Genomic DNA, 16,983 nt, shown 5'->3' with positions numbered 1-16,983 from the left:
CTGGCTTTGTGAGTCAGGGCTGATGACATCTGCAGCTGCTCGGGCGTCCGGTGCTCCTGCTCGTCTTTCTGCTCCAGGGGACGAGGGGAGGCCGAGCGGGAGAGACGTCCACCAGGGATTTGGCTGGATCCGCTTAGATGTTGTCGGGGACCCCTGACCCGCGCCTTCCTGCAGGGCCTTCTGTAGTGGGGGCCTCTCAGCCATGGTGGGAGGTGGGGAGACGTTGAATGTGGCCTTCCGCTCTGCTGAGGGGCAGCCGAGGACCCCTGGCTGGGCTTGGCGGCACTGTCCTGGGAGCTACTGCAGAGGTGTGGGTGCCGGCACCTGGAGACCTCGCTTGATGGTCCCCCAGTGTGCCAGTGTTGGGGGCCCGCAGAGGTGCTTCCCCCAGCAGTTCCACCTGGAGCAACTGATGCTACATAATCGGGGTGTGGACTGCAGCTTGGGTGTGTTTGTCAGCACCCCACATCGGAACCAGGGGGGGTTAAGTAGTGAGAACTGCCTGCAGAACCCGGTGCCCTCCAGAGGAGCGGGTCCCCCAGGTCCCCCCTTTTATTTAAAATCACTACATACATGCGTGATGTACATACAGCAAGATGAGACAACTTGTTCCAAATGGCAGTGCTCGTGCCCCAGACAGCGGGGTGACTCAGTTCTGTTGTCTTTCTTTTGCTTGTTAATATCTCCTAATTTTTCTATAATAAACACATATTACTTTTGTAATAAAAAAATAAAATCAAGAGATAAGGGGGTTGTTACCTTGGGTTATGATAATGAAGGGCAACTGGGAAACATCTAGAAGGCACTGAGATCAAACCTGAGGACTCAGCTGGTCAGATGCTCTGGGTATAAACGTGCAGCAGACTGCAGACAGTTGGTTCAGCTAACTGAGGACAGCCCGCAAACCGGGGCATTTGCCAGAGTGCACAGTGTTCCGAGAAAGCAAACACGGAGTCACCACGTCCACATTCTCTCCAGTGTCCCGCCGGGTCAGTTCTGTGTGTCTTGTTGCTCTTGCTTTCATCCCTGAGCTCCTTGTCGATTCTGAACTGGAGGAGCCAGTCACCCATCTGGGCCCGGGTGGTGGGGGATGGGCTCGGAATCGAGGCTGCCCCCGAGTGCCCTTGTCTCAATGGCCCTGCCCCACCCGGTCCCACTGCCATCGTGCCTGGTGGTGGCAGCGCTGACGTGAAGACGGTATTCAGAGTAAGCGCCACCGGTTTGGTGCAAAGGGTAGCAGGACCGCCTTTCCCAGTTGAGTTTTGTATTTCCTGTCACTCTCCCACCCTTAGTTAAGACTGGAGAGGCCATGTTGGGCCTGTTAGGACCCAGTCGCAAAAGCCACCGCCAGCCCCTGGCTGCTGTCACCTGTCCTGCAACAGGACTGTCTCATGGTTCTGAGTAACCTCTGTCTGCGACCTCCTAGACCCAGGGCCCTAGTTGTCTGTTGCTGACGCCTGGGGATGCTGGTGCCTCCTGCTGCTGGAGACAGAGCATCCCCTGGGCTCACTGTACCGAGGGAGCTGTGGGCAGAGGGACGTCCTGTTCCGTGGAAGGTTTGGAGTCACCTGGCTGAGCAGCAGGGGGAGCAGGACCCGGTGCTGGTCTCCTTCTGGTTCATTCCCACCAAAGGGGTTTCACATAGGCAATGGCCTGGGGTGCTGCTTGCCATCCCGTGAGTGCCCCTTGGCACCGCCCAGGTGGGCGGGCGAATGTGTCAGGGACTGTTGGGCAGTTGCTCCCCGTTTTCGGTGCGTCACTTGCTTCTGGGCAGAGCCAGGGGTGCATGTGGCTGTGGCGCCGATGCTTGTGTTCCTTGGAAGCTGTGCCTCACACATGCACTGCACGTGCCAAAATGGAATTTAATTTTTTAAAATGCACCTCTGTACCTTGTTTGGGGGTGGTGATTGCACAGGAATATGTGTTTGTCCAAACGCATCAAACTGTTCGCACTTAAAATCTGTGCATCTTACGCTGTGGCTTGGACAGTAACTCGGGCAACAATGGCACCCACTCCTGGGCCCAGCAGTTCTACTCCTTTCAGCTGGAGCCGTATATGCTCAGAAATGTCTAGTAAAATAAGGTGGAAACGACCTGAGAGCTGGCAGCACTGACTGATGAGCTTGGCCGGAAGTGCTGCCACTATGGGAAGGGCAGGAGGTGCCAGCTGTGGGGGAGGGCTCGGGTGGGGACCGCGTGGTTTGCACCGTGACCTGTCTGTGCTGGGAAGAGCAGCGCTGTGCAGAAACGTCAGGAAACAATAGGTTATTCCTGGAGTGGGGCGGGGGCGGGGGCGCTGGAGGGGCGGATGAGCTGCTATTTATACTCCCACGTGCTAACTAATTCTTTTCAATGTGAGCACATATTTTATTGTTAAAAAAAAAAAAGAGAGAGAGAATAGTGAGAATTGTTGGCCCCTCCTTCTGCCTCTTTGAGACACACAGCTGACCCCCTTGAGGGGGGTGGTTCTGATAACTAAGACCCTCAATTCGGTTTCCCTGCCAAGTCCACGGTCACTGGTCTCTGCTGCCTGCAACGTGACCAGCTCTGTATCCTTCCTCCCTGTGCTTGGCGTGTTGGTGGGTCTCCTCTGTCATAACCCTGACCGTCAGATTTGGGCAGCCCCAGAGGCTGGTGCCAGCCTGGTGGGGGCAGCTAGGGGATCCCCAATAGCCTTGGGGTGCTGTGGAAGCCTGTGCCCAAGAGATGGGCTTCCGCTCTCTAGTTTGAGCCTTTAAACATTACAAAGGTAACATAAGCAAGACGCCCCCATCCAGCCTTTCAGTGTGTGGTTATATCCATGGAAACCTGTGTGGCGTGCTGTATGTTTGTGTTTTAAAACACTGTACTGCACGTAGCGTTTAGGGAACGCGCTTCTGTGTGGTGTGCACCCGCCCAGGATGGGCACGTGTGCTCTGAGGGGCACAGCTGCACCTCGACCTACTCGGCAGCCCCCTGAGCGCATGTACGGTTTGTTTCATGTTCTGACAGCATCCGAGAGCGCTGGTCTTCAGGCACATGCTCAGTGATTTCTTAGGAGGGGATTTGGAGGGCCGTGCAGCGTCCCCACCTGCCCCCGGACCAGGGGGCTTTGTTCCCTGTGCCCCAGGCAACAGGACTCACTCCTGCTACCGCTGCTTCCCTTCCAGTCTTACTGTCTGTCCCCACCAAAATGGGTTCTGCTCCTTCAAGTGGGCTCAAGGGGGCCTTTCCCTTCCGGGGTGGCAGGAGGCTGTGTTCTGTGCAAGCCTTTCTGTCCAGAGAGCAGGAGTTAGCAGGTGGGTGTTAAAGTAATTGTCATGTTTGTTTTAATAGTACCTAGGGACTGCACTTAAGTCTTCCAAAATTTGAAGGACATTTCCCCCCCTTCTTCCACCTCCCCGCCCCACTCCGGTTCCAGCCGTCGTTTCTCAGTCTAGTTGTGTAGGACACAGCTTCCTGGCCCACGCTGGTGTTATGAGCCTTGCCCTCCCCCCGGCTGGGGCAGTTGGTTGCCAGTCGTTGGTTGGCAGCTCACGGCAGCCGATGGCAATGAAGGACATTTTTAAGGGGAAAGGCTTTTAACATTTCTCATTTTGAGATGGAAAACACCCTGTGCCTTGCTTTTCAGCTGCACTTTTTTCCTGCCCGTGTGTGATGGAGACGTGGCCAAGTGAAGGCTCAGTGGGATGGGAGGGTGGGAGTCTGCTTCCGAGTGGCGTGCAGGGCCAGACAGGCTGGGGGGCCTCGGTGCACTCGGGAGTCACCTTCCTGAGGCCTGGGACAGGTCACTGCTGAGACACTGAGGGCAGAGGAGGAAAGCCCAGAGCTGAGCTCTAATCAGTCTCCAAGGGATGTGACAGGAAACTCGCGGAGCAGGTCCCCGGAGCCAGGTGGGGCCGCAGACACGTTGGCCGGAGTGACCTCTGTCCTGCTCTGCGAGTTTGGCGCAGAAAGCTGAGCAACAGCTCCGCTCACCCCCGAGCCCCAGGACAGTGTCGGGGACGCCGCCCACACCTGCCTGCGCCTCACCGGGGGTCCCTGTGTGCCTGTCGTAGCTCTTGGGACTCTTATTATGAACGGCCATGGGCTCCTGCTTCCGATGTGCTTGAAGGGAAGAGCTGAGCCCCATCTCAGCGGAGTCCCCAGCGGGAGGAAGGGGCAGCACTGAGCACGTAAGATCGCCTGTCGTGATGTGGCTCCCAGCCCACACGCGGCGTCAGGGCCACCCAGGCCTGGCCACGGTGACACGCAGTGCCCAGTGCCAGAGGCCTCTGCAGAGTGACAGGCACCGCGCGCTGTGCTGTCCCCACTGCCAGGTGTTAGTAAGTCAGCCACCGAGGCCCCGAGAGCTGTGGCCGTGCTGAGGGCCCTGTGCTGGGAGGGCGGGCACGTCGGCCCTCGGGGCCCCCGGGCACAGCACAGGTGCCCGCTGGCCGCGCCTCAGCACCTGCCTTGCAGGGGATCCTGCTGGTGTACGACATCACCAACCGCTGGTCCTTCGACGGCATCGACCGCTGGATCAAGGAGATTGACGAGGTGGGTGCGCCTGCCGTGGACGCCGTCCAGGGCCCCCCCTCCCGGGGCCCCGGCTCCTCACCTCAAGCACTGACCACGGGGCCCTGCTCTAAGGGGTTCAGCCTCACGGGTCCGAGCCCCACCTTGTCACAGCATCGGGAGGGAGGACAGCCAGGGGGGCAGCCCGCATTCATGCCTCACTGAACCTTGTGCCCCCAGCATGCGCCTGGGGTCCCCCGGATCCTGGTCGGGAACCGGCTGCACCTGGCCTTCAAGCGGCAAGTACCCACGGAGCAGGCGCGCGCCTACGCGGAGAAGAACTGCATGACCTTCTTTGAGGTCAGCCCGCTGTGCAACTTCAACGTCACCGAATCCTTCACGGAGCTGTCCCGCATCGTGCTCATGCGGCACGGCATGGAGAAGATCTGGAGGCCCAACCGAGGTGAGGCACAGCCCCCCCCCCAGGTGAGGCGCAGCCCCCCGAGGTGAGGCGCGGCCCCGAGGCCTGAGAACCGAACGTCAGCCTTTCAGAGATCATGGTTTCTCAGGGGTCCGGGCTCCCTAGTTGTGGGGCTTCCACGATGCACTGTGGCAGAACCAGCTTCTTCCCTGTGTGTCCTTTGTTTGGGGGGGTCCCAGAGATATGGGAGGGGACTGTGTGTTATCCTCCAGTGGTGCCTTGTGCTGGGGGGGTTGCTGTGGGCCCTGATGTGTCCCAGAGCAAATGGGAGCGGCTTCCAGCCCCTCCCTCCTAGAGATGAGCCATAAAGAGCCTGGCTGTATGCTTCCCTGTTTCACGGGCATGAGCCACCCCCCCCACAGCTGCCAAGTGCTGGGGGCAGAGCTGGCCGAGCCCTCAGAAGTGCGTTCCCCAGGGCACTTCTCAGTGTGCAGCTCTAGGGAGAAAGCCGGAGCAGGGCGCCATCCACTGGCTGCTCCCGGTGGTGTGTTGGGCATCCAGGGTCCAGGTCCGGAAATCTCTGCCTCCCACTGAGCGTCACTTGTGCTCATCTGGTCAAACAACTGCTCGCCCTCCTGCCTTGAGGCCTGAGGCTCTGAGATCTTGCAGCACCCCATCCTCCCGCATCAACACCCCCAATCTGACCACCCTCCCCATGGTCTGATCCTCCCCCCACCTGACACCTCCCACTGTAGCCTGACCCTCATCATGTGACTACCCTGTACTGACCCCCTTTCCCCCATGGTTTGATCCCTGAGTTCTGACTCCCCTTTCTGCTCCCCCTCAGTGTTCAGCCTGCAGGACCTCTGCTGCCGTGCCATCGTCTCCTGCACCCCCGTTCACCTCATCGATAAGCTCCCGCTGCCTGTCACCATCAAAAGCCACCTCAAGTCCTTCTCGATGGCCAATGGCATGAATGCTGTCATGATGCACGGGCGTTCCTACTCGCTGGCCAGTGGGGCGGGGGGCGGCGGGAGCAAGGGCAACAGCCTCAAGAGGTCCAAGTCCATCCGCCCCCCACAGAGCCCACCCCAGAACTGCTCCAGGAGCAACTGCAAAATTTCTTAGCCGGGCAGGCAAGTGCCGCCTGCGCCTGCCCAGATGCACTCGGCGAGTGAGGGCTCAGGATTGGAGGGGGCTTCCGGCACCGTGTACAGGGAAGACTTTGGCCACACGGCCCCTCCCCGGAGCATGGGTGCGCCTAACGGGCAGGTGGCCTCTCCGCCAGATGAGCAAGTCCAGGTCTCCACATGCCCCGCCTGGTCCCTCCTCACGGGGACTGGCCTGCGTTCCCACAGAGCCTGGCTCGCTCTTTTATTTATAGAGAAGACATTTCACCACTTTTGTACCTTTTTAAAGGGCTGACAGGGAAGCCTTAATGCAGCCACGGGGTGAACCTGAGTCCATTCGTGGGGACGAACTTTGGGACATTGGAGAGGGAGGGATTTGCGGCAAAGACCGGAACGAATCCACTGTCACATACACTTCATGTGGGGTACGGGCTGTGCAAGGGCCCGTGGGGACATGTGGAGCTTTGGGCAGCAGTCTCGGACCCCCCTGCCCATTCTGGTCTTTCTGAGATGGTGGCCAGTGAGCCCACCACACAGTGCTGGGCAGTGGTGCCTGTGTGGTCCTGGCAGGCTGCACAGGGTGCTGCAGCTTCTTAGGTGACGTCCCAGCGTGTCATGGAGCCATTGGATCCCAAGTGGAGCACCGGCATTTCTGCAAGAGGAGAAGCGGGGTGCGCCCCACATCCTTTCTTGTGTGGGGGCATCTTGGGTCACGTTTACATATGTTGCTACGTGAGACAGGCTCACTGTCTCCAAGTGAAGACGCAGAGCTGTCTGTGGGTGATAAACCCGCAAGGCACTGCCAGGTGCTTTGCAGGTCTGTACTGAGTCACTGCCCACTCGCCTCCTGGGCGTCTGGACCCCGCTCGCCAGCTTCTGTTCCCTGACCTTGGTGTCACCCCATAGCTGCTCCTCGCCCAGCATCACCCCTCTATGAGGTCACGTGTCACCAGGACCATGCTGATCCATTTCTTGGTGGTTCCACCTGGAGCAGCCACAGCAGTGAACCCCTTCTCCACGACCTGGCAGCCAGCCCTGAGCTGGAAGCCTGGCCTCCTTCCACCTGCCTGGCTGGTGACATAGTCACTGGTCACACTGGTGCTTAACTCTACCTCCTGCCAGGCCCTCCCTGGGCCTGAACCACCCCCCATTCTGGGACCCCTCTGTGGTGGGCATTCCCCCCACGGCAGCCCCGTGTCCGCTGTTCTGGGAGGCACGTTGCGGGGGGGGCCGAGGCCCATAGGAGCAAGGGTGCCTGGGAGCCCCTGCCGACACCTGGCCACCAGCAGGGTCAGGCAGAGGAGGCCCCGCCTGTCCTGCCAACCCCACCCCTTTCTTTGGACTTTGAACCAAATCTCACAGACTTTCTTTTGAGGACGTGGACTGTGCTGCGTTCCCCACACAAACACTACCCTTCGCTGCTGACACTCGCACCATTCCTGAGTTAGTTTCGGACTGTTTCTTTGTACAGTAAATGGAATTCAGCTCTGACCTCCAGGCTGCGTTTTATGTGAATTAAAGTCTCTGGTTTTAACTGGTTGTTGGGTTGGAGGTGTGATGCACTGGGGCGGGTCTGTGCTCTGACACTTTGTGGACCCCTCCGTCCCGTGACTGGCCTCGCTCAGTGGTACATGTCCTGGCGTGAGGCCTGAGCTTGGCTGTAGCAGCCTCCCGTCACAGGGCGAGCTGCCTTTCTCCGTGGGCCTGGCAGGCAGCCCTCCCCAGTCTTTCCCTCCCTGTGGGGTAGGGAAACAGATGCTGGCGGACCACATGCTCTTTGCTGCCCCCAAAAGCTGGAACCTGGGATCCTGAACCCTTGCTGACTTAAGTTCCTTCTTGGCCTGAGAGGGCGTGGGCATGGAGCCAGGGGTGCAGCGTATGACCTGGGGTGGGTCTTGAGGACCAGGGCCCACGGGTGTGGTGAATGGCCTGGGGGTCAGCAGGGATGGGGGGCAATGCTCTGAACGCGACTCCCACACTCGGACCACGCTTCTGGCTGCCGCTTTATAGGAGGGTCCTGGGCCTTGAACCCCATCCAGTCTGGCCCCGTGGCCCCCTCGCAGGGCAGACCAGTGGCATCCTCCAAATCTGGGACTCATTGCTGGGTCTCATTCTGACCAGACCAGGCTCTTCTTACGCTGCCTCCTGGGTCAGAAGGTCAGGCACAGGGTCACGGGATGTTTTCCATGCAGCCTCAGCAGATGCTCCTGGGCCCCAAGGAAGGGTTTGTAAGGGCGGATCCTGGCAGCCCCTGCGTTTGATCTCCCTTCCCCCTCCGTCCCGGTCCTGAACCCGGGCTGGGAGGGTCTGCCGGGCGGCTTTGATCCCCTCAGCCCAGGGCCTGGGGGGAGGAGGGGCTCCGGTTACAGTGTCCCCTCCCCTCCCCTCTCCGGCCAGAGCCGGCCCTTCTCCGCCCTCCGTAACCCTCGTGGCCAGTGTCTCCCTGCTCCTGGGCCTCGGCCCCTCCCGAACCCAACCCCCTCTCCCTGCCCCCTGCCCTACGCTGACCATAGAGGGGCCAGACTGGGAAGAGGCCGCGCCAGGGCGCAGACCCGGAACCCACCCAGCCCTTTGCACACGGGTGTTGAGACGAGCATCTGCTCTGGGCCCAGACCTTGGGGGCCAAAGGGAAGCCTGGAGGACCAGCCCTCGCAGGGGCCCTGACTACAGGCCTGGACGGGTGGATGCCTGCAGGGAGCAGGGCTCGTTGGGGCCTGAGGGGCTGGCGGCCGCACACCCCCGCCCCCTGGCCCAGTGGTCCCCATGTCGGCCCAGAGGCTGCTCCTGCCGCTCCTTCTCCTGGTTGGGCTAACCTTGGGGGCCAGCCTGCCGCAGGGGCCTGGGAGCCACCCAGGGGTGTGCCCCAACCAGCTCAGCCCCAACCTGTGGGTGGACGCCCAGAGCACCTGTGAGCGTGAGTGCGTCGGGGACCAGGTGAGCATGGGCTTCACCCTTACCCGCCCCGCCCCGGTGGAGGTCCCAGGGAACTGGGGTGGCCTGGAAGAAGCCCAGACACACCCGTTCCTAGGCCTTGCCTGCAGAGTACCCCAGCCCCGGGAGCCTACTTCCTCCTTGGCTCCCACACTCCTGCCAGGGTTTCAGGCCGTGCCCTGCATGAGGATCCAAGGGGACACCCCTAGCCTTTGCCCTCATTTCCCAAACCTGCTCACCCCCACCCTGGAGCCAGTTGTTCTCAGGACCAGTCAGGTAGAGAAAGGCAGGGGCCACATTTGGATATCCTGCCTTTGCAGCCTGGCCCTGCCTCGCCCAAAGTGGCCTTGAGCATGCTGCCCGTCTTCCCTGGGCCTTAGTTTCCTCATCTGTACTATGGGAATAAACAAACCCTGCTTTGGGGGGCAGGGTCTGAGGATTTAATGAGATGACATACAGGACTGGTGTATGAGGCAGGTGTAGCTCACTGCATTGGATGGAAAGCAAATTTGTGCAAACCTGTTTTCCAGAAGGGAAACAGACTCAGGGAGAAGCAGCAAGCCAGAGCCCTGGGCAGGGCTGCTGGGTGTTAGGGCACCTGTTGAACTGTCCCCCACCCCTCCAGGATTGCGTGGCCGCTGAGAAGTGCTGCACCAATGTGTGTGGGCTGCATAGCTGCGTGGCTGCCCGCTTCCCCGATGGTGGCCCGGCTATGCCCACACTGGTGGCGTCGTGCGAGGGCTTCACGTGCCCGCAGCAGGGTTCTGACTGTGACATCTGGGACGGGCAGCCTGTGTGCCGCTGCCGTGACCGCTGTGAGAAGGAGCCCAGCTTCACCTGCGCCTCAGACGGCCTCACCTACTACAATCGCTGCTACATGGACGCCGAGGCCTGCTTGCGTGGCCTCCGCCTGCACGTCGTGCCCTGCAAACATATCCTCAGCTGGCCCCCCAGCAGCCCAGGGCCTCCCGAGACCACCGCCCGCCCGACGCCTGGGGACACCCCAGTGCCACCTGCCCTCTACAGCAGCCCTTCCCCCCAGGTGGTTTATGTGGGGGGCACTGCCAGCCTCCACTGCGATGTCAGCGGCCGCCCGCCACCTGCTGTGACCTGGGAGAAGCAGAGTGACCAGCGGGAAAACCTGATCATGAGGCCCGACCAGATGTACGGCAACGTGGTGGTCACCAGCATAGGACAGCTGGTACTCTACAATGCCCGGCCTGAGGACGCCGGCCTCTACACCTGCACCGCACGCAACGCTGCCGGCCTGCTGCGGGCCGACTTTCCGCTCTCCGTGGTCCAGCGGGAGCCGGCCAGGGACAAGGCCCCCACCGCCTCCGCCCTGGCTGAGTGCCTGCCTAACACGCAGGTCTGTGCCAACCCCCCCTCCAGCCAAGTTCTCTGGTACTTTGACCCACAGCGGGGCAGTTGCATGACCTTCCCAGTTGGCAGCTGTGATGGCAGCACCTGGGGCTTTGAAACCTACGAGGCATGCCAGCAGGCCTGTGTCCGCGGCCCTGGGGACACCTGCGTGCTGCCGGCCGTGCAGGGTCCGTGCCAGGGCTGGGAGCCACGCTGGGCCTACAGTCCGCTACTGCAGCAGTGCCACCCCTTCGTGTACGGTGGCTGTGAAGGGAACAGCAACAACTTCGAGAGCCGAGAGAGCTGTGAGGACGCCTGCCCTGTACCGCGCACGCCGCCCTGCCGGGCCTGCCGCCTCAGGAGCAAGCTGGCACTGAGCCTGTGCCGCAGTGACTTTGCCATTGTGGGGCGGCTCACCGAGGTGCTGGAGGAGCCCGAGGCAGGCGGCAGCAGCATTGCCCGTGTGGCCCTAGACGACGTACTGAAGGACGACAAGATGGGCCTCAGGTTCTTGGGCACCAAGTACCTGGAGGTGACACTGAGTGGCATGGACTGGGCCTGCCCCTGCCCCAATGTGACCGCCGGTGATGGCCCACTGGTCATCATGGGTGAGGTGCGAGACGGGGTGGCCGTCCTGGACGCTGGAAGCTATGTCCGCACTGCCAGCGAGAAGCGCATCAAGAAGATCTCAGAGCTCCTGGAGAAGAAGGCCTGCGAGCTGCTCAACCGCTTCCAGGACTAGCCCTGCCCACCCCGCGCTCTGCCTGCCCCTGCCCTGCAGAGCCCCCAGTGCCTCCAAATAAAATCGGTTTTCCCAGGAGGGACCTGTGGCCTGCTGATGCTGCGCCTCCCAGGGGTATCACCTTTCCCCTGGGGTCCTGCCACCACTCTGGGGCTTTGGCTCCAGTCCAAGCTCAGCAGAGAGCACCTCGTCCCCCTTGGGGAGCCTCCTGTCTCCCTGCAGGAGGCGCAGAGGGGGATGCCACCTCCCGTGGTGGAGGGCCATGCAGCCAGCTCAGTCCTGCCTCAGCAGTCCCTGGGTCCTCTTCCTTCCTTCTCTGCTGCCCAAGCAGAGCAGTAGGGTCCAGGACGTCCCCAGGTCCTGACCCCACAGGCCAGACCCGTCCTGCCCCCAGTATGGAGCCCTCAGAGACAGCCTGCCCACCCAGCAGCACCAGCGGTGCTCCCAGGCGGAGGAGTAGACACCAGCAAAAGGACAGCGGGAAACACTTTATTCCCAGGCTCTCAGCAGCCCTGTGGCCACTGGCCAAGAGCCCCCAGACTGGGCAGGGCCAGTCCCCATGGCCTGGCCCACGGAAGCAGAGGCTGGCTGTCTGGGTTTGTCCCAGAAAGAGCCAAGGGGGATGGCTTACTCTTTCCGGAAAATCAGGCACTTGTTGTTGGCTGGCATGTCCACCTGGGCGAGATACTTTGGCTGGAGAAGCTGCCCAGGGAGGCCACCCGTGTCCCCAGCCCTCCCCACCTACCATCTTCTCCAGGAGCAGGCCGTTAGCCTTGCCCAGGTCTTCCAAGAAGGCTGTGTCGCGCAGTCCCCACTCAGGGTTCCTGCAGGGGGAACGGAGGTGGAGTCATGGCCTGAGGACCACCCAGCCCACCTGCCCTCCCAGCCAGGCCCCCGTCCCACCCAGTTCTAACCTGCATCTGAGGGCCAGGTCAAAGTCCACATTGCTCTGAGGGGAGATCTTCCCATTGACAGCATAGGGCTGTGGAGACAGGGGGACGGTTCTGCCCACAGCCCCAGGGTCACCATTCCCCAGTCAGACCCATGCAGACTTGCAAGCTGGCGCCCAGAGGATGAAAAAGACACACAGCTCCCTGCCCCCAAGAGAGGACAGCTGAGGACCCCAGCTGGTGAGCCAAGGGGAGCAGGGAGATGGAGGGGAGGGTCTCGGTGTGTTTCAATCATGACACTAGTTGGGGAGAGAGCAACTGAAAATACTGAGACAGGAGGGAGGGAGTCCAGAAAGGAGAGGACAGCTGAGCCTGACTGGGATCAGAAGCTCAGTTCTGGCAGGAGCACTCACCCCATAGGTGATGAGCAGCGCCTTGGGTTTGACCAGGTGTCCTGCTGCTTTGAAGAGCCCCTGGGGACGGCGGAGGCAGGATGGCAGTGAGAAACTCTCCCCAGGCCTCCAAAAGGGCCCTGGGCTGAGGGCTGGCGACTCAACCTGATCTCCCCTGGCTTCCGTGCCCCATGACATGGGGCAAACCCAGCACCCTGCGCCCTCCCAGTGCAGGGAGAGGGGTGCAGCATGGCGCAGGTGCTGGCCCCTGGGTGGCTAGCCCGCGCGCCCACAGACCTCGGTGCATTTCAGAGGGCTGATGTGGATCATGTTGATGCAGAGCAGCAGGTCCAGCGACTGCGGCAGGATCCCGCCCCATTGCTCCCAATCCCAGCTCACGTCCAGGTACAACGGAGGCTTCACGTTGGACAGCCCTTGGGCCTGAGTAGTGGCGGCGATGCTGTGGGAAGGCAGCACGTGGGTAGGGAGGCCTTTTGCACCCGTTCTTGACGCTCCCTGCAAACCTGCTCACAGAGGTCACGGTGGCGTGGGGTGACCACCCGGGATCCCGCCTTCCCCCGCACCTGTCCAAGCAGCGCTGGTCCACGTCCGAAGGCTGCCACTCGGCGTGGGGGAACGACCGCGCGAAGTGGGCCGTGTGCTGGCCGGAACCCGAGGCCACCTCAAGCACGCGGACGCCGCGCTGGGTCGGGTCCACATACTGCCGCAGCACACGCACGATAGGCTCCTTGTTCCGCTCGGCAGCCGCCGCCACCAGCATCGTTACCGCACAGATAGTCCACCAGGAGCGATAGTTTATCAGGAGCCGTAGTCCAGTCGTCGCGAAGCCCGCCGGGAGTTGTAGTCCGGCCTCCGCGAGGCCCGCCCCCTCAAGGACTCCAATTCCCAGGAGGACGCGCGCGGCGGGTTAAAGGAACCGCAGCCTCAGGAGGCGCTCAGGAAGCAGTAGCCCTCGGCGGGGGACGGGGCGGCGATCTGGGGTCGCTGGTTTGCAGGTGCTCTTCAGCTCAAGGCCCTGTCGCCATGGACGTCCTAACATTTTCATAGTGTTTGTCACTCTCGGCAAATGTTCGTCTCGTTCGAGCTGTGTCGGAATGGATGGTTCCCCCTTCTTTCTGGTTTGCTCTCGTTTTGAAATTGCTGTTTTGAGCGAGAGATAACTTTTTTGAGATGGGGAAAACCTAAAAGGACAATTGCGCCGCCCGGGAATCGAACCCGGGTCGCAAGAATGGGAATCTTGCATGATACCACTACACCAGCGGCGCCTGTTGATGGCGCGGTGGCCGGTGAGACCTAGGAGATTGTGACGCAACCGCGTCGTGCTCAGAAATGCCACAGCGCCTGCGCCGCGCCGCTGCCACCGCCGCCGCCGCCGTCGGGAGGCCGGGCCCAGGGTACCACAGCCAGCAACTAGGGTAGGAGCGCCGGGGTCCGTGACGGTGGGAGTCTCGCAGTGCTGCTTGCGCGCCCAGGGTCAGAGGGGAAGGAGCCGGGATGCGGGACGCGGGTGTAAGGACGGCCCCGAGTCAGGCTTGCACGGGGGAAACCATGGCAACCGCGGGCATCCGGAGCCGATGGGGGCGGGGCCGTGGTGGGCTTCCTACTGGGGCGGAGCTGCGGGTGGGCGAAGCGGTCCTGATACGGGGGAACCTTGTGATGCTCAGAGCTTCTCTAGGACAATGAATGGTCAGCACTGGTCCAGGGTCTACGGATGTTGTGAGGGGTCGGTGACCCCTGAATCCAACCGGAGGCCGATTTGTTGGCTCCAGAGTGCTCGCCCAGTTGGCCCTGTTTCGCTAGCTTATCTCTTGCTGGACAGTTTTTTACCATTGAAACCCCGCAGACCCACCCTACGGCCCTCTGCTAGGGCTCAGATGGCCCTGACCCGGACTTTCGCCTGGAATTGCCCGCCAGGGGGCGTCCAGGTTGGGATCAGGGGCCGGTCAGACCTGGAAGGAAGTAGTAGATCCCACCCGGGATAGTCCCACTCAGTGGGCCGACCCCCTCGCCTCCAGGCGGCCCCGCTGGGCTTCTACGTCGTGACCAGCCGTGTTTCTTCAGCGGTCTTTCCCACTTCACAGAGCCGCGCTTTCTTTACTTGACTCGCCTTTTGCCTCACTTTCTTCTGGTTTGTCGGCTATTTTCCGTGTCTCTGGGTGGTAGAGCTGTGTCTCTCAATGCACTCCCTTCCCCTGACCCCCACCTATGAGCAGTGGTCACCTGGGGTCTCACTGCCTACGCCCCTCACCACCCAGGCCTCTCACCACTCCTCGCCAACCTAGAGCCACTGGCTTCCTGCTGGCTTCCCTGGGCATGGGCCACCCTGTGACGTTGGGTAATAAATATATATTTGGTCTTTGTCCCAGCTCCGGGTACAGAGCTCCTAAAATCCTGGGATTTCCTGAGTGATGGGGTGAGAGGAGCATGTTTTTATTCACTAATGAGCCCCTTTCAGCCTTACCTGGGTTTATACCCTTAAGGTGACTCTTGGAGGATGAGGGCTGGTTGCCAGGGGAACCCACCTTGTGATTAGAGGGTTGGAACTTTCAGCCCTACTCCCAACCTCCTTGGGTGGGACGGGCTGGAGACTGAGCTGATCACCAATGAACAGTGACAATCAGTTATGCCTGCGTAATGGAACCTCCATAAAAACTCTAAATGAAGGGGTTTGTAGAGCTGCTGGGTTGGTGAACACGTGAATTTCTACCCACACTGCTGGGGGTGGCGGTGGCAGCTCCGCCCCTCCCACACCGTCCCTGTGCATCTCTTTCATCAGCAGTTCCTGAGTTGTATTCTCTATAACAAACCAGTAAACATACGTGTTTCCCTGAGTTCTGTGAGCCCTTCTAGTGAATTACGTAATGCAAGGATGGGTCGGTTGTGGGAACCACGATTTATAGCCGGCCTGTCAGAAGCTCTCCTCTCTGCCTCCATCTTCACCTGGCCACCGTCTCCTGTCTGTGTCTTTGTGACCACACCTCCTGCTCCTTTGTCTTACAAGGACTCTCATCATTGGATTCGAGGCCCGCCCTAATCTAGGATGACCTTATCTCAAAATCTTCATCTTGCTTTTTCCAAACATGGTCACATTCTGAGCTTCTGGGTGCACGTATCTTTTAGGGACCACCATTCAACCCACTTCACTTGGGTTTGGCAATGGGCCGGGCAATCCCCAGAAGCTGGGCAGTGGGTGTGGGAGCATCCAGCCAGAGCCTTTTCCTGTGGCCACCCCTCCACTGGCAGAAGCCCCTCCTCCAGTCTGGGTTGGTGACTTCAGATATGGAATGTAATTGAGCCTGATTGAAAACATAAGCTTCTTCTTTTACATAAAATTTTAGTTTTGCATCTAGAGGCTTTTTAAAGAGAAAAGTAGTACTTGTTTTTATTATGATGATTGGGGTCCCAGAGGTAAAGGTCTTCTCTTACCCTGCCAACCATTTTTTCCACGTGTTGGGTGAGGTTCCCTCCCTTAGATTCCCAGCTCCAACTCCAGGATGCGTTCCTGGCCTTTCTGACAGTGGAAGGGCTGCTGGCTGCGGATTGCTGCCTCTGCAGGCCTCGCTGCCATCGCAGGGATCCAGGGTGTTACATCAAATCCCAGGACGCCAAGAGACTAACAAAAGAGATTGACAACTCTATCACTATATCAAGAGTTTATTAAGAGAACTTACATAAGAGGTGTATCTTGGGCAGTGACAAGATGACATGGCAGGCACTAAGGATAGGACCGGGCAAGAAGGATGGGTGTGGGTACGAGGGCATGACCCACCCCAGATGAGGGAAAGAACACTTTACCACGTGCCTGCCTACGGAAGGGAAAGACCTCCTCCAGGAACCAGCACACCTGGGGCACAGCGAGGGGTGGATCAGACAGTGAGAGGGGTTAAGGGGGAAGCGGTCTCTGTCCTGGATCTAGCTTGAGAGTCGGCAGTCATGTCATTGAATAGTTTCTCCTCCGCGTGGGAAGGCCAGGGAGGCCGGCGGGGGAAGGGGAGGGCAGAACCTTGTGTTGACTGGGGTTCCTGCCTGTCCAGGAGAACCAAGCTGAGCTCTTGGGGGCCCGGGCTGGGCCTATCCCATGCCCCTTGGTTGCCAGGCTCCATTACAATGCCAAGGTGTCATTTGTGGTCATACATATTTGGGTCCTGGGAGCAGTGAGGCTGGTAAGGCCCCTTTGCAGGAGGCCAGCCCCCCCCCAAGCAGGTGCCCCCCACAACCTGGCCTTCCTCCTCTCTGTTCCCCCTGCTCCCGTGGCTCAGCGTCCCTTAGAGACCACTGGGCTCTCACCCTCCCACCCCTCCAGCCCCTGCTTGTCCTGCACCCCGTTTCTTCCCTGCTGTCAGGACCATCCCAGTTGGGCTGTCTCCCCTGGGCCCTTCCCAGGGCTCTGGACCCAACCTTTGACCTCAGAAAAGGCCTGTGGGCAGGGCCAGGAGATTAGGGCTTGGGGCCTTGACACCAGAGGGTTTAAGCAAAGACCAGGCTTGTCTGCCTGTCAATGGGCCCGTCCCTCCCCTCAAACAGGTCAGCCTGGTTTGGGGGGGTGGGGAGGAGCTCTCAGAGAGCTCCTGTCAGCTTGCGCCCCCATTCCAGGGCCTTGCTCCCTCTGCCAGGAACA

The 16,983-nt window shown here is 60.4% G+C and overlaps 3 protein-coding genes and 1 non-coding gene across 6 annotated transcripts in view; 2 read left to right on the top strand and 2 right to left on the bottom strand.

Annotated features, from left to right (window-relative positions):
• RAB40C (RAB40C, member RAS oncogene family) overlaps nt 1-7,518 on the top strand; it is a 28,801-nt gene extending 21,283 nt beyond the window's left edge. For all 3 annotated transcript variants that reach the window (XM_019756228.2, XM_074322968.1, XM_074322969.1), the window contains exons 5-7: nt 4,441-4,518; nt 4,717-4,939; nt 5,745-7,518. In XM_019756228.2, the coding sequence (XP_019611787.1) occupies nt 4,441-4,518; nt 4,717-4,939; nt 5,745-6,025 (582 nt within the window). In that variant the 3' untranslated portion in view covers nt 6,026-7,518. The remainder of the gene's footprint in view (nt 1-4,440; nt 4,519-4,716; nt 4,940-5,744) is intronic.
• Nucleotides 7,519-7,710: 192 nt separating this feature from the next.
• On the top strand, nt 7,711-11,137 carry WFIKKN1 (WAP, follistatin/kazal, immunoglobulin, kunitz and netrin domain containing 1). The gene is made up of 2 exons (XM_019756227.2): nt 7,711-8,961; nt 9,584-11,137. The coding sequence occupies exons 1-2, from the start codon at nt 8,791-8,793 to the stop codon at nt 11,060-11,062; spliced, it is 1,650 nt and encodes a 549-aa protein (XP_019611786.2). The 5' UTR covers nt 7,711-8,790; the 3' UTR covers nt 11,063-11,137.
• A 398-nt stretch (nt 11,138-11,535) lies between these two features.
• METTL26 (methyltransferase like 26) lies at nt 11,536-13,206 on the bottom strand. The gene is made up of 6 exons (XM_019756239.2): nt 12,929-13,206; nt 12,642-12,804; nt 12,366-12,425; nt 11,977-12,044; nt 11,808-11,886; nt 11,536-11,737 (listed from the first exon to the last, which is right to left on the bottom strand). Exons 1-6 carry the CDS (start codon nt 13,123-13,125, stop codon nt 11,690-11,692), a joined length of 615 nt encoding a protein of 204 aa, XP_019611798.2. The 5' UTR covers nt 13,126-13,206; the 3' UTR covers nt 11,536-11,689.
• A 353-nt stretch (nt 13,207-13,559) lies between these two features.
• On the bottom strand, nt 13,560-13,630 carry TRNAG-CCC (transfer RNA glycine (anticodon CCC)). Its single transcript has one exon. It is a non-coding gene; the product is annotated as a tRNA-Gly (tRNA).
• Between the last annotated feature and the right edge of the window lie 3,353 nt (nt 13,631-16,983).

The sequence above is a fragment of the Rhinolophus sinicus genome, linkage group LG18 (genome assembly GCF_036562045.2).
Source record: "Rhinolophus sinicus isolate RSC01 linkage group LG18, ASM3656204v1, whole genome shotgun sequence".
NCBI lineage: Eukaryota > Metazoa > Chordata > Mammalia > Chiroptera > Rhinolophidae > Rhinolophus > Rhinolophus sinicus.
This window is presented reverse-complemented; position numbering and strand designations above follow the sequence as displayed.